The sequence below is a fragment of the Brachycentrus maculatus genome, unplaced genomic scaffold (genome assembly GCF_059751285.1).
Source record: "Brachycentrus maculatus isolate JH-2025_06_01 unplaced genomic scaffold, ASM5975128v1 h1tg000258l, whole genome shotgun sequence".
Taxonomy (NCBI): domain Eukaryota; kingdom Metazoa; phylum Arthropoda; class Insecta; order Trichoptera; family Brachycentridae; genus Brachycentrus; species Brachycentrus maculatus.
The window spans coordinates 640054-656667 of record NW_028281009.1 but is presented as its reverse complement, the minus strand read 5'-3'; the positions used below and the strand labels follow the sequence as shown (position 1 = coordinate 656667).

The 16614-nt window shown below is 35.7% G+C and overlaps 1 protein-coding gene across 1 annotated transcript; it reads left to right on the top strand.

Moving 5' to 3' along the window:
- The first annotated feature begins 107 nt into the window (after positions 1 to 107).
- frtz (WD repeat-containing and planar cell polarity effector protein fritz) lies at positions 108 to 16156 on the top strand. The gene is made up of 15 exons (XM_088265828.1): positions 108 to 449; positions 613 to 917; positions 2214 to 2341; positions 3960 to 4132; positions 5598 to 5712; positions 6288 to 6497; positions 7706 to 7863; positions 8644 to 8803; positions 9408 to 9535; positions 9743 to 9892; positions 10401 to 10552; positions 11855 to 12061; positions 12902 to 13374; positions 13968 to 14103; positions 15660 to 16156. Exons 1-15 carry the CDS (start codon positions 367 to 369, stop codon positions 15716 to 15718), a joined length of 2637 nt encoding a protein of 878 aa, XP_088121954.1. The 5' UTR covers positions 108 to 366; the 3' UTR covers positions 15719 to 16156.
- Positions 16157 to 16614: the final 458 nt, after the last annotated feature.

Below are 16614 nucleotides of genomic sequence, written 5' to 3'. Positions count from 1 at the left end.
GAAAGAAAAAACTTTAAAAAATAAGACTTTATGAAAGAAATATATATTAAAATAATTTTTAAATGAATTTCAATTATTGTGTCTGGCAGTACTATAATGACAGCGGTAGTATTGCCTATGGTTATGCTTTGTAAATTTTGACAACTTGGAAATGCACCAAAAACTTTTTTTAAACTATTTTTCATACAATTGATGTGGTGCTAATGTGAATGAAATATTGCACAATGTATTTTAAAACACGTTTCGTTATCGCAAAATTCTTTCCTACGCAGCTCAAATCGAATAGAAACTTCTTTATAATGTATTAAATTACTATACTTTGCCTAACATCCTTATGATACATAAAATTGTTTAAAACCCAACATCATGTTGACTTATCTTTGTGAAACTCATTTCTGGACGACAGATGATGATATAACTATCAAGCACACTGATCTTGGAGCATTCAAGTAAGAATAAGCTCGATTTATATTAGTTTAAAACTTTAAAAAATGTATTTAATATGTTATTCTGCTGACCTGAAGTATGATTAATCTGAAGTAGGCATTCAGAGTTGATGAAAAAATAAGCATAATTTTTTTTCCTATAATATCTGCATTTTTTCTGTGATAGGTATGAAAGCAAAAAGTCAGCACCGCCTTCTGTGTATGTGGAGGGGAAGAGGCGTTGGGTCGAGGCTCGAGGGGGCACTTGGCGCCTTCGAGGGGCCCTCAAGTCACGCTTGCGGGAACTAAACGAGTTGCTCAAGACCCAGCGAACGTTGCTGTGTCACTGGCTAGGCCCCGCACGCCTTCTCCTGCTATTCTCTTCTGGGACAATAGTCCACATACTTTTAGACCCCGCTACTACAAGGATAACAAGGATTCTGTATGACCGATATCTCGTAGGGAAACTGTTGTCATCTAATATTAGCGAAGGTATATTAAAATTTTCAATTTCATCTAAGTATTGTGCCAGTGTTATGTCGTTTGGTGTTGTTTTTTTTAATTTTTATTACACACTTTAATCACTGAAAGTCAGTACTACTCTGTTCTACTTGACAAAGTGCTCCCAACCTGTCAATTTCACGGTTACCTTCGTATCCTGTACATGGTTAGTATTATAAAGATTCAATCACAAGCGTTTTATGTTTTATGAATTTCTTTTTAATAAACATTTTTATATTCATCTCTAAACTACATTTCATCATTTTCATTATTAGCCTCACTGCAGCAAACAGACTTTAGTTGCTCAACGAGTATTTTTTTGTTTGCTTTTTTTTTGCCTTATACCGCTTTATCCGCACCCCAATGGTGCATAGGGCACTGCATCATATAAACGCAGTGTTATCTTGATCGTTAATACGCGAAGGAAAGGTGATCAGCCCTCCACTTTAGGCACCAGTCCAGGGTAATATTGAATAAATATTAAAGTGAAAAAATCACTTAAATTCATTAGACCCCCCCTCTGGGTATCGAACCCGGGACCTCCAGAACGGTAGCCGAGCGTGCTGACCATTATAGAGTAGCTTCACTATAGAGGCGGACAAAAATATTAGTTTAAATATATTTGTTTTAAAATATTAGTTACAAAATAGTTTGAAATGTTTTAAATTGTGTTTTTTTGTATTGTAGTGTTTAGCATGTTTGAGTACTATGCATGAGATCTCATATCCAATTACACACGGTTAAATGTTAAGATAACTCAACGCTAACTAAAATTATAAGGTTAAATAAGCATAAGGCTCAGCGCAACTAAAATTGTATTAAGTGGAAATGTATAGAAGTTGTATTAAATTGTATAAAAAAATCTTACTACTTTGAGAGCTTCTTCCACATACCTGGATCTGTTTTAAAGACCGTTTTTCTTTCTCAGATCCACTCTTCCATTCATCATTCAGATCGTTTTAGCATTTATTTATTTTTACAATCTCTTACAATAACTGATTTTATTTTACGAATTTGATTTTACCGCTTTTAATGTCTGATCTTTTTTTGGATAAAACACATGCAGTCGAACTTCCATACTACAAATGTGGTAAATCAAAATAAAAACAATTGCTATTTTACATACATCTTGCATAAATGGACCACAAAATAGAGAATAATGTTTTGGAAGATGTTATTAGGCTTGCTCATTTTTAAATAGTAATATTATATTTAGATTACTTTTTATGCATGTTTCTGCGTGTGTTTGTGTGTGCCAAACATTGTGCATGTGCTTGTTTGTTTCAGTTCTCTACACCGATACACATATACTCCTCACATACAATGATAATCAAGCCATTCTTGTCAGCTTAAACCGACCGTCTATTAAGAGCACTTTACCAGAAAAATTGAGCAATCGAGAACCCAAGCTACAGGTAATGAGTCCCCTACAATTATTTTTATCTTGCGGAAATAAATTGAAAGCCTGTTTCGGGTAAGCAAAGTTCTTTTTGATTATACAATATCATAGACTCATGCTAGACATTGTTATGGTATGCTACACTTTGGTTCTCTTTTTGTGGAAGATTAGCTCTTTCTAATTGCTATTATGAAGATGTTTAAAGGCGCATGGGAAAATAGAAAACTTTGACTTTATATGTAAGTTGAAGGGAAATGCAGCATAGGAAGAAATCGTATATCCTGGCTTTAAAATTTGAGCGAGTGGTTCCACTGTAGCACTAAGCCGGTATATAGAGTAGCTGCAGACAAAGAAAAAATTGCTACGATAATTGCCAACCTTCAGAGAAGAGTGGCACAATACTAAAAAAATTGATATACTACATATCGCTCACTCCTTTCAAGAACGTCATAAATCAAAAAAACTTCATTTTTCAAGAGAACGTATTTAAAGTTTAAAAATATAATAAAATGTATTAAAAATAAAAATCAAGCCACTTTTTGAACTTTCTGCTGTGCAGCAGATCTTTTTAGGTAAAATCTGAATGTTTTTTCTCCATTTGAAAAATATTTAGTATATTTAACAAAAAAAATAATTAAACAAAACCTTTTCTTCAAAATGCAAAAACAACACTTTCTGCCCTGTAGCGGGTAAATATTAAGTTAAAAATATGCCGCTTTTGCTGGGATATAATACATTTCTGGGCATTCCGAAAACATGCACAACTGAAAATTGATGATTTTTGATTTATGACGTTCTTGAAAGGAGTGAGCAATATGTATCAATACAGTAATCCAACATTATCTTTTTTTTTAATCTATGAAACGAAAAAATCAAATGTCAGTCATGAGTCATATCTGCAATAGAAATTATCATTTATCTTCTTTTCTGTTAGTGTCATGTCAGGCCCCCCTGACGCCGACTATCACTTGAGAGTAATTGTCCTCGTCTTGGGCAGCTCTAAATAGCGCCTCGACGGTCCTAATCCCCGACCAATCTCTTATATTCCAGAGCCAGGAGATCTTCCTTCTGTAAATCTCCCAATGGATTATCCACCTTTATTAATCTATTTCATTTTTTAAATGTTAATGTTATATTAATTAAAGCCAGGAGATCTGTCTTCTCGTCTTCTATCACTTATAATACACATAATATCACTCATTCACTACAGTATAAAAACTAAAAATTTGTCAAGTTATGTTTTTTAACGTTTTGTCAAGATTTAATTCAATCAAATTATTATAAAACACATAATGTATACTTGGAGCAATAAGTATGTAATTTTGCATTTTATAATTAAATATAATTTTGTTTTAAAGTCACTGTAAATATTTTATTATAACTTGATTATAATGTCTACCGGTTTCGAAGCTAACTGCTTCTTTTTCAAGACTTCAAGTATTAATCAGTCTTGAAAAAGAAGCGGTTGGTTTTAAAACCGGTAGACATTAAAATTTAGTTATTATAAAATATTTATAGTGATTTTAAAACAAAGTTATATTATTAAACAATATAGCAATTTGACCATTTGACAAAGTTATAGTGCTGAAAAATGCATCTTCTGATTTAACTCAACCATTCTGTATATATTTCAGACTGTAGAACTAGGTGTGGGTGGAGGAGTGTGGGGAGGGCGAGGTTCTCTCGGTGTTTCCGGGAGCTGTGACGGAAGTTCCGCGCTACTGTGGAGCAGAGCATCCCCATCTGATCTTTTCCCCTGGAGTCCCCATAGTGATCACGCCAATGTGCATATCTACACACTCAGCGGGTAGGTTCATTAAAAAATAATTATGCGTAATATGGCTTCTTCTAACCCTTATCCACACCCAATGGTGCACAGGACACTGCTTGTATTGACACAGTGTTATTTTGATAGTTACTTACATGAAGGCAAGGTGATCACTCCTGCGCTTCAGGGACCAGTCCTGGGTAATATTAAATAAATATTAGAGTATAAAATCTCCAATACATATTTATATATATTTTTTCACCGCCCCCCCCCCTGGAAATCGAACCTTGGACCACTAGCATGGTAGCTAAACACGCTAACCATTACACCACGGAGGTGGACGATGTAAGCATCTAAAAAACTGTAATTTCATAATGACAATACCATATACACACTTAACTGTAAAGAAATAGATTTGTCTTTTGTATTTAATAAATATTTCTAGAATCTAACGCTTATACAGATCTTTTTTAACATTATAAAAAACAGTACCCTGTTATGTCACTCGTTTTCGATCTGTCACTGTGATATAATTTTTCTCAATTTTTAATATTTGTTTTACATTTTTAGAGTGTAAAATGATATTTATTCATCTAATATCTATCAGGAATCGAAAAAAGTTAAGTACATAGCAATCACAATATTTATACTGAGTGACGATTCTTGAATGAACTAAAAAAAAAAACACTACAGAGACTGATGTAACCGTATGTAGATTAGGCCTCCGTAGTGAGTGAACTAAAATATAGAAAAAATACAAGAAGTATATGATCGATTTATATATTGTTGTTGGAAATTTTGTGGAACATAACAAAAGGGGATACAAGCACATGCGATAAAGATTGACAATAATTGACTTAAAATGGTAGATTCTACTGAATGAGGTATAAAGGGGGTGAGGAATGGCTTTTTTATTGAACCTCTAATTACAAATTCTTAATTTACCTTGGTTTGTGAATAGGAGCAATGGGCAGCTTACAACCAAGTTATTTTGTTAGTTATAAATATATATATATTACACTGGGGTACTTCTAGAAAATTTGGTGATGGACTTACAATCTTGTATTTATTTAGATTGGCAGTGACAGGTATATTGAAAGCTTTTAAATGTAAATTCACAGTAAAATCGGGATACAATTTTATATTGTTTCACATTTTCAATAAATTTCGCAACTTAGTTAAAAAAAAAATACTTAGCAAGAGCAGATCTGTCAGGAAGCCTAGATGCTTCTGTATCAGATCAGGGCATGCGGTGGGACAGCTTTCAAAATGTTAGTTATAAAATGACATATTGACACCTAATGTTAATGAATATTGACACTTTTGCTCTTTTGATAAAATTAAATATTGATACTTTAGGTAATAGAAGTCTTTATGTTTTCTTTGTTTTTTGTTACTTATTGTTTTTAATTTATGTCTTTAATTTTTAATGAAAAGTGTGTTTTGCATATTCTTAGTTTAGAATGCATGGCATAAATATACTGAAATATAATTTTGTTTGCAGATCTCAAATGAGTTTGCTGTGTTATCACCGAATAGAGTTCGACCCATTGTGTGTGTCTTTTTCCACCCTTCACAATGACATTATATTCTCCGTAGAGCAGAAGACATCAAAGAAGGTATTTATTCAAGTTGTTATTTTTATTTGTATTTTAATTTTTTTTTTTTTTCAAAATCGGCATTTGCCAGGAATCAAGATTTTTTCAAGATTTATTATAGATGTCTTTGGACATTTACAGCTCTTGTGACCTGTATTTGGCTGGCTTACGTGATTATTTTATTTAATTTATTTATTTAAAACTACTTTATTCATAAAATATTAAGGGATTTTATTTTATTTTTAAATATGTATTATATATTAGCCTCTATTTTATAGGTAACCCAGGTAAGTTCTTCTTAATTTTTTTCTACATTATTATATCTACTTTTCTGAAACACTATTAAACGTAGCTTTAGTTTGAAGAATTTCTAATTTATTTAAATTTCCTTCATTGGCCAAAAATTATGCTGCGGAGCAATAGTCGCCCAATAATGAATTCATGAATTGATCAATAAAAATAGAATCTTAGAGCTTCACACCACTTCACCATTTATTTTGCAGATCACCTTTCTATATGCAGAGACAGGTTACAGTAGTGTTGGGGGGGGGAGTATGTGTTGTAAAAGCGATATTAAATGTGCGTTTGCATTCCAGGGCGGCGTGGTGGTGGAGTGGCGGCGCCTGCGGGCCGCGCGCGGTGGGTGCGCGGCTGCGGGCGAGCCGGTCCGCCTGGCCGCGCCTGCGCCCGCCACCTGCGCCGCGCGCTCTCCCTGCGAGACGCGCCTGCTGCTCGCCTGCAGCGACCGCTCCCTGCTGCTGCACCACTCCACGCACAACTTGACCACAACCATCACCGCGTCCTTTGTAAGCACTCGTTAATGCTTAGACAAGGCATGCGTGGGTTTAGAAATTGTGCAACCGTAAGCTGAGTCCAAGAATCTTGGAATGTGGGCTGTGGCCTTTTAGTGGTGGTCAAATATTGAAAAGGCCAATATAGAATTATTGTAAAAATATTATCTTAACACATTTCGGACAAGTGTTTTTTACGCTTGTGGACTGCTGGCAACAAGATTTGATAACTGTGTATATATATAGTTTATACCTTAACAAAGAGATTGGTATATAATATTCATATAAAAACATTTCATAATCCCTTTTTTTCTGACTTTGAAATGAGGCCGGCGCAGAAGGTAAAAATACCCTTCTCGTCTTCAAGCATCAATCGACCGAATGGGTAGAAATACCTTTCCCGTCCTAAGTGTGTTAAGTAAACAGTGATTTTGAAAATGTATTTTTATACATAAATATGCCACCATTCTACTATAAATATTTTTAATATTTCAATCATTTACTTAATGGTTAGTCATTTTTACTTTTTTTATTCTACAAAAACATGCAAAAATACAATTTTTTTTTATTAATGTCAGTATATAACCACCCAATGAGATTTTTGTCTACCGATTTTGAGACATACCCGTCTTTTCGTCAGGACAATCACTACAACAGCATGCAAACAATACTACACGTCACTACCATAGCACTATTCATACACTTACAACTATACAAAATGTTTATTGCATGCAATTTTTGACACAAGGACCAACATGCACTAAGGATTGCAGAATAACGTACATTAACCCTTAGAGTGCGAACCGTCGATAGATCGACTTTCTATTAATGCGTATAAAGTGCGTAGGGTCGGAATACCGACTATTGCGCAATTTGATTTAGGTATCGACCTGTAGGGACGTGTCTTAGCGCGCGCATGTATAACGTTTGTAATAAGTTAATAACATTTATAAATAACCATTTAAAATAATTTTGCCGTGAATTTAACATTGATTTTTGTATTTTTTAAAGTAAAAGTCAAATTCGTCAAGTAGTGATGATGAAAAGCAATTAGCAATTTATGCAAAATATGTGAAAATAAGCTCAGCACTATAAGGGTTAAAGTCTGAGATCTGAGATTCACCAAATTCTTGTGAAATGCATTCTATTCTGTTATTAAAATAAACTTGCCGCCAAGTTTTTCTAACGCTATCAATCAGTTAATTGATATTGAATTTTCACAGGTGGCGCGAGCCTGCAGCTGGTGGAGCGGAGGGGTAGTGGTGGGGGGCTCAGGGGCGCAGCTGCAGGCCTGGGATACGGCCCTGGCCCCCGCCCGCCTCTCGCCCCCGGGAGATCACGCACCCCCCGATACGCTCCTGGACCTCGGAACATACTTCAAGTAAGCTCTTTTTGTCAATACACACTTAAGTTTTTTTTTTTTTTTTTTGCAGTGATTCGCCAAGCCACCTTGTGTGTCTTGTCGGTGAAGTTCTTTTTACATATAAACATTTTTTATTCTTTTTATGTATTTTAACTTAATAAGTAAGTCAAAATTTTTGGGCAATAGGTCTCACAAAAAACATGCTTCAAGTAAAATAGAATTCTTTTATTTTCATACCATTTATCCGCATAGCTGTGAACATGTTTTCTGTTCACTTAATTATTTTTTTATTCTGGAGTACCTTATGTATTAGTTTTGTTCCGCCGTTGGTATTCACTTTTTAACACCTTTGATAATGGTTTAATATTGTAATGATATTTGGGTTAAAATAAAGCTAATGCGACTGACATAATATGTGTAAATAATCCAAAAGAAAAAATATTTTACATATTACGATAAAATAATATGGGACTATTTTGATATTGACGGCTGCCGTAATTTGACAAAATATATGTGAATCTCGCTTGCGCCACGTATTGTAATAGTAACTTGAGCGCTAGTGTTTGAAAATGAAAGAGAGGTGTACATAAAAAAACATTTTTTTTGGAGGAATTACATATCTCAAATCACAAATAAATCAAATATGTGATCTTCTTCAAAACTTAAACGAATAATTCATTATCTAAATTGTTTATAACTTAATAAAAACTTTTTGATTATCACAAAAATAACTGTTTAAATATCAAAACTGAATTGAAATGCGGTGATTGGGTTAATATTTACTATCTTGCTTTATAGGAAAGAACCTTCGCTTAGTCAAATGGTTTGGAACATTCATCGTGGAGACCAGAACTGTGCTGGCGATCCGAGGTTCTTGGCTGCAGATGGTTTACTATTGCTTTTCTTGCGCGGGGGACCACTTGTTTGTATGCGGCTTTACTCCACTGCTACTGTGATGGTAAGCTCATTTATCCGCTTAATCCCAGCTTATATGCACATTTGCGAAACACTATACAAATGTGTCTTTTATGTGACTTATCATAGACAGACTTTTTCGACGGTATCCATGATTTAAAACCTGATTTTTTAAAAATAATGTTTTGTTTAAAACATGACTTATTATTCATACTGTGTAATCACTTATATACTGTAGAACGGGGCTACTTAAACTTTGATGTGTTACTTGAGCCCAGTACAAAAAAGAGATTTAAATCTGTATTTGGTCTACAATAATGAATGTATTGTTGACAATGTTTTTTGTTGTATCATTGCACTGTTGTTTTAGCGATTTGGTGATAGTAATAACTGGTCTATTTCTATAACATTGTTTTGTCAAAGGTTAACTACAGAAAATATTTTATGTAAATTATTTATTTAGCTATGGTTTTTCAAATATTATATTTGTATTGAGCATCAATTGGATATCATGTTTTTTTTATAAATTAGCAGTGAATGTGTTAAAAAAAATTAATGTAAAATGGAAAATATAAACTCTTTTTTGTTGTTGTAATTATTTTATTATCTTGATTAATGTTTTTTTTTTCTTTTACTATCATATATAGGAGCGGCCAATAGTAGTACGACGTGGACAGGAAGCCAGGGCCCTTGCGCAGCTACGCGGGGCCGACTGGGGCACGCAGGGAGCCACATGTCTCGCCCTGTTGCATCAACTCATCAATACACTATTTTCGTAAGTTTTTTGTTTATTTCAAGTAGCAGAGATAAAATATTAATTATTTAAATTTGATGATGTAAGCATATTATCCAGAAAGTGAGAGACAGAGACATCCTTTCATAACAATAAAAAATCGGTTTCGTCCGTTTTGTGGGAATTTTTTTAAAAAACTGATCTTACCTTTTTTCTGAGTCTTTTTAAACGTTTAATCATATTTCTTAGAGCCCCCTTGACCTTGGAACGAGAGCAAGTTGCCCAAGCAGCTTTGGGAACATTCCTGGCACCGCCCACTCCTCTGGCTCCGATGGTCCGATTGCATCATCTACCTCATCTTCAGGACTTATGCAGACGTTTCTTCCACCTTCTCATCAGGTAACATTATCAAATATAGAATATATCGTCTTTTGAGAGTTTGTGACCTCAATGCAACAAAGTTTCCTTTATACCTAAATACCTACTTATTTCACCTTTCTTTTTGTGTCTAGTATTGAACAAATTCCTCCTTCTTGGACTTTCACAGTTGTCTGTTGGACGCGACTCTCTTCCAGTCCAGTGGACGCCACTTTTTTAATGTCGTTGGGCCATCTTCTCTGGGACCTACCCACGCTTCTGCATCCTGTTCTAGGCCTCTAATCAAGCACATTTTACATCCATCTATCCTCAGTGGCATACGTGCCACATGACTTGCCCATTTCCACTTTTGTTCCGCGAGTCTTTGAGCCACATCTGTTACCTTGGTCTTTTCCCTTATCCAAACATTCGTTTTCCTAAATACCTATCTACCTCTAAACCTTGAAGTTGCAAACTCTTACCCATTTAATGATTTAATAGATCCTTTAGTTTGTTCATTATGTAATGATATTTGGGAACTAAATTGCAGATATGGGAGGCTAGAGAAGGCACTCTGCCTTGCCATCGATGTGGGACATGCGGATCTCTTCATGGATGTTCACTACGCAGCGCACGCCCAAGGACAACAGCAATTGGCCGAGGAAGCTCTTCAGCATGCTCACGATGCTGCCAGTTCCTGCGGTAAGCCAAATGAACACTGCTACTGAATTTTAAATTCCCTGCAGATTGAGCATTACATCATTTTCATCAGCTTTAAAATATGGTAATATTTTCAAGCCATTTTAAATTCTGGTATGTGAAAGTTGATTTATTTCAATTCAATTCAATTCAAACCCTTATCATGTTTTTTTTTAATAATAATTCCAATGGTGCATAGGGCACTGCGTTATATAAATACAGTGTTATCTTGATTGTTAACACACAAAGGAAAGGTGATCAGCCCTCGATTCAGGTACCATTCCAGGGTAATATTAGATGAATATTAGAGTGAAAAAATTACTTGTATTTATTTAACCCCCCCTGGGAATCAAACCTGGGACCTCCAGAACGGTAGCCGAGCGTGCTGACCATTACACTACGGAGTCAGAAGTTGATTTATAACATCATTTATAAAAGTATGTTTGGAAGTGAAGCATGGAGTTGGCAAAAGAATGCAGTCGAAAATCTGAGATTCTCATAGTTTATGACCTGGTATTTGGCTGGCTTAAGCGATCACTTTGTACACTTATGTAACGTTCACCATTCTGGATATTATTGAATAAAAGTACCTAAGACCGTTGCATACATACAAGTTTCAGGAATTAATGCAATATGAATGTTCAATAAAGGGCAAAATGGTGAAGCGAGCATTATAATCAGCAATTTCTCAGATGAATATGCATCAAAACTATGTATGATAGATGTTCGAATGGTGATATAAGAAAAGGATGCAAGGCTGGGATAAGCATTATTGATAAAATTAAGAAAGATGTGTTGAGAGGGTTTGGCCATGCAAATCGAACAACGAAGAAAGAACAGTAAAACAAATTTAAGAGACGAATGTGGTTGGCAATAAAAGCAGAGGAAGACCAAGGAAAACTTGACATGATCAAGTGTTTCAAATACGTGGGCCATGTCAGGTGTCGGAATAATCGGCAGGTATGAATGAGGAGATACATAAAAGTGGAAGAGGCGAAGGTTGTTTGCCAAAATAGATTGGTGTGGGGCTCTATTCTCTCTGCCCACCTTTTCAGGGAAGCAACGTGATGCAGGCTGTAAAAACTGTTTAAATTAAATTTGTATTTGTTCATCAAAAAAATTAATTGGCCCTAGATTCAATCCCTGGTGAATTCCTGAATGTTCTGAAAAATTCATAGTGGAAAAAACTTCTTTGTTACATTTGGAGCACTTAAGATATTCTGTTCTTACCTGGGTTAGATTCATGCATTGATTTTAGATAAAGAACTTTTGTATATGTGTATTGTTATTTGTATGAATTCTCAGCTTCGTCATGTTCGCGGCTGTCCTGCTCTCGCTGCTCCTCCTCCAGCGAGAGTGAGGGAGAGGGGGGCACCCTGGATTTGTACGGGCCCCCGTCACCGCGTCCGCCCCCCGCCACTCCCCGCCGGCCACCCCCTCCCCTGCCACAGCTGCCGAGCCAACCCAAGCACACTGCACTTGACTTGCTACAGGGTGACAACACAGAGAATGGTGAGGTCTAATTATTCTTCTGGCGATTTCTCATCTCTATTTCAGAAGCTTTCTCTTTTATACAAGAGGAGTTTAATGCTTTCAATTTATTTGTTTTCCTATATTGTGATGATTCTAGAGATATTTCTCATAGGTAATTTTTTAAGGTTAATTGCGTAATGTATCCTGTCACCAATATCTTGCTCATTTCAAGATAATACATTATTCAATAGTATCTAGAGGTAGGAAATGGTGAATAAATAGCATAATGTAAATAATTGTATATTTTTACTTGTACAAGATATTGTAAGTCCAATTTCCAAACTTTTATTTGTCTAACACTAAGGGAGTTATGTGTGGAACAGAAAATTCTTGCGGTTGTGGATTGACTGCCTAATTCTTCTTCTCTGGTCATTTCCCTCATTGCTGAGGATCGTGACCCCCTGCTGGCTTCCTCTGGAACCTCGGACAACACTCCGCCATTGGTCCCTGTATTGTGCAGCCTTTAGAGCTCCCGCAACACAAAGGCCTGTGATATCTTTCACCTGTTTGGTCCATTGGGTTGGAGATCTCTCTCTACCCGGTTATGACAAGCCTCTCCGTTGTCTAATAGAAAGTAAATCATTTTTAATTAATGTTTTACTTAGTAAATAACACTATTTCTTAAAATCTACTGTGACACGTGTTTCGATGCATTCCGCATCATTTTCAAACATCGAAACACATGTCACAGTAGATTTTAAAAAATAGTGGTATTTACTGAGTAAAACAGTAATTAAAAATGGATAGATTTTACCACAAAGTGACTGCCGAATCAATTAATGAAAATAAATAATCTTGAATATTGATATTTTTTTGTAGATCGATCCACCCGTCTTGACTGGCCACGCCTCAATCTCCCTCCGTTGAAGCCGGAAAATCTGATGCAAATGTACAGTCCAGTTTACCCTCCTTCCGGGATCAGAGGCTTGTCTCTGTCGTCGCACGGGCTGCGAGACCTGCCGACAATGAGGAGCATCCGCGAAGAACTGCCCATCCACAACAACACTCCCCTACCCGCGAACACCACGGCGCCCCCTGCAGTGTTCCCAAGCAGACTGGACTACTTCCCGACGTGCTTGTCCAACGCGTCCAGTGGGCGGTCCGACCTGCTTTCGGCCCTCTCTGTCTCCCGGTACAAGAGGGACTTCACGCCGAATCGGAGCGAGATGTTCATCACGGGGAATCAGAGCAAGGCTCTCGCCACGCAAGGGGAAAATGTTCCTCCTGCTAAAATACCGGGGGAAAAGAACAAAGTGAAGTTTTCGGATACTGTCACGGTTGCTGTTGTCCCGGTAATTATATATTTTCATAAAATAAAAATTTAAAAATTGTAAAATTTAATTCATTTAAAATTTAAAAGAAAACGCTTGTATTTTACTTCTTGAGTTTACTTGCAGCTTCCGAAACTAGTCGTTAAAATATAATCATAACTCGAGTGGTGAAAAACAAGTGTTTTCTTTTCAATTTCATCATGTCTTACCACAAAGCGAATGCCGAAACAATAAATAAAATATTTTTCTATTTAGTATTTTTTGACCGTTTTGCATTATTTTTGGGTTACATATTTATAGTTCTGCATTTTTTACTACAATGTTTCGAATTTGTAAGCTCATGCTTTATATGGTACCTATTTTCTGAATTTTGAAACAGATTGTTTAAACAGATGGTTTACAACCATCAATTTTTATTCAAACGTATTGAATAAAAATAAAGAATCGGATCAATTTTATTTATTGTTTAAGTAAGTTGTTTATTTCCTCAAAATTCTTAATTTATTATTATCTTTTTCTCCGGGTTATAGACTGCTGATGACTGCGTTTAAAGTGGATTCGGTCAACTCTTTTGATATAGCTCTCATTTTCTAATTGTTTTTCTTTTCCTTTAGGAAATCCCCCGAAAAGAAAGGCGTCCAACAAGGATTGTGAGTGGAGTCACTCCGGACCCCCGACGAGAACTAGCAGACAGCCTGCCCCTGTGCCACCCCAACCACGACTATCTCAAGGACTTTTCCCCTCACCCAGGTAGGATTTTAAATGACTAATACATTCTCAGAAAAATAACTTCTCAGAAAAATAAATTCTCAGAATGGTTCTGTGTATGGTACAGGATTACAATAAAAACGAATTTATTAAAATTATTGTGTACTATTTTTTACATCCTTTTGATCATTTAGTAGACTGAATGCAGTTGAAATGTGATCTCTCAGACGAATGTGCGGCAAAACTATGTATGACAGATGTTCGAATGGTGAAATAAGGAAGGTGAGGTAAGCATTATCACTTATTTATTTTTTTTACAAAAATGTTAATAATATTAGTATATAACCACTCACCGAGATTTTTACGTCTACCGGTTTCGAGACGTACCCGTCTCTTCGTCAGGACAATCACTAACACAGCATGCAAACAATACTACCCTTCACCACCAGAGCAGCATTTACACACTCAAAACTACACATTTTTACATATAGTCCATTGTTTGATTCGACATCGGTTAAACACGATTCGTCAATATCCAATTCGAACTCCCCCCACTCCTTTCATCCTACAAGTATATAAGTAGATTCGATTCCTAGTCTAATTTTAATGTACGTTTAACCTCGGCTCGTAACGCATGTCTGTATTGAAAACTATAGTGCATGTTGGTCTTCGGGTCGACCAAAAATCGCATGTGTTAGACATTTTGTGTAGTTTTGAGCGTGTAAATGGTGCTCTGGTGGTGAAGGGTAGTATTGTTTGCATGCTGTGTTAGTGATTGTCCTGACCAAGAGACGGGTACGTCTCGAAACCGGTAGACGTAAAAATCTCGGTGAGTGGTTATATACTAATTTTATTAACATTTTTGTAAAAAAATAAATAAGTAAAAATGACTAACCACTAAGTAAATGCTTTAAATATTAATAATATTATGAATATTAAGCATTATCGTTAAAATTAAGAGAGGTGTGTTGAGATGGTTTGGACATGTGGAACGAATGAGTGAGGAAAGAACAGTAAAACAATTTTATGAGGCGAATGTAGTTGGAAAAAGGAGCAGAGGAAGACCGAGAAAAACTTGGCACAATCGGGTATGTCAAATACTTAAAAGCGATCAGGTTAGGAGTCGAAATAATCGGCGGTATGTATGAGGAGCTGCATCAACGTGGAAGAGGCAAAGAATATTTGTAAAGATAGAGTGGTGTGGTGTTCTATTCTCTCTGCCTACCCCTGGATGGTTAGTTAGTTAGTTAGTACATTATTTATTAGTGAAGCTAATTCTAAACTTAAGAGTTGGGTCCTTGGGACGTTGAAGGTTGAAGAGGGGGTAGTAGCTGTTTCCTATTTTTATTTATTTAATACCACAAAGTGAGTGTCGAATCTATTAATGAGACCATATTAGTTAACTGCACATTTAGAGTTTTGCAATACCATAATGTAGGGTAATTTTGATTATTATCTGACTTGCGGTTTCAACAACATTGATTGAGTGATATTTTGATAGAATAAACAATTAGAACTTGTATTCAAAAAGCAATGTCGGTCTTATCTTATGATTAACCAACCTTTTGCAATAACCATTTTGTCTTATCATCTTTCAGAGAGTGAAGAGCCAGAAAAAACCAGCAAAATAAAGGTTGTCCATTTTGGAGTTGTATGAGGAAGATCTTTGTCCAATATTTTACACATTTTAAAAATCTATATCCGTCATATGGGATTATTTTATATATACACAATGGCCTGGTGCTTACAAACTTACTTTTGCAGTATGCTAAACTGCAAGTTTCGACTAGTTTATTTGAAATTATTATATAAAACCTCAACTGAGTGTTCAGATCACTTATTATAATTTGACTTTGTTAATATAGTTACATAATTGAATATTATGCCTATAGAATGAAAATAAACAAGTAATTACATATAGTTTCAATTCTTTAAACATCAAGGTCACTTTTTCTTTCTTCAACACTGAAATTTAATAGTAACAATGAGAAATCATGTGTTTTTCATTTTATATATAGTTTTGTGGTCTTCATTTATTTTTTTAAAAATGTAAACAGTTGTTTCAGGGTATTTGCGAGGGCTGACAGCTTTCAAATGGGAATTATAATAATAATAAAACCCTTATCCGCACCCCAATGGTGCATAGGGCACCGCTTCATATAAACACAGTGTTATCTTGATCGTTTACACATGAAGGAAAGGTGATCAGCCCTCCGCTTCAGGTACTAGTCCAGGGTAATATTGAATAAATATTTCAGTGAAAAAATCACTTATAGTTATTTGACCCCCCTGGAAATCGAACCCGGGACCTCCAGAACGGTAGCCGAGCGTGCACTACACTACAGAGGCGGACACAACTAAATAATAAATTACGTGAAACTAAACATGACACCTCCGTGGTGTAATGGTTAGCTTGTTTAGCTGCCATGGTGGAAGTCCCGGGTTCGATTCCCAGGGAGGGTGAAAATAAATATTAGTTATTTAACACTCTAATATTTATTTAATTTTACCCTGAATTGGTCACTGAAGCGCAGGAGTGATCACCTTGCCTTC

What these genes read in the sequence shown, in the direction of transcription:
- frtz (XM_088265828.1), top strand. Translation starts at nt 367, where the DNA reads ATGTTGACTTATCTTTGTGAAACTCATTTCTGGACGACAGATGATGAT. An exon ending in ATCGAGAACCCAAGCTACAG is followed by an intron (nt 2,342 to 3,959) that starts GTAATGAGTCCC and finishes TATATATTTCAG; the next exon opens with ACTGTAGAACTAGGTGTGGG. An exon ending in CATATCTACACACTCAGCGG is followed by an intron (nt 4,133 to 5,597) that starts GTAGGTTCATTA and finishes TTTTGTTTGCAG; the next exon opens with ATCTCAAATGAGTTTGCTGT.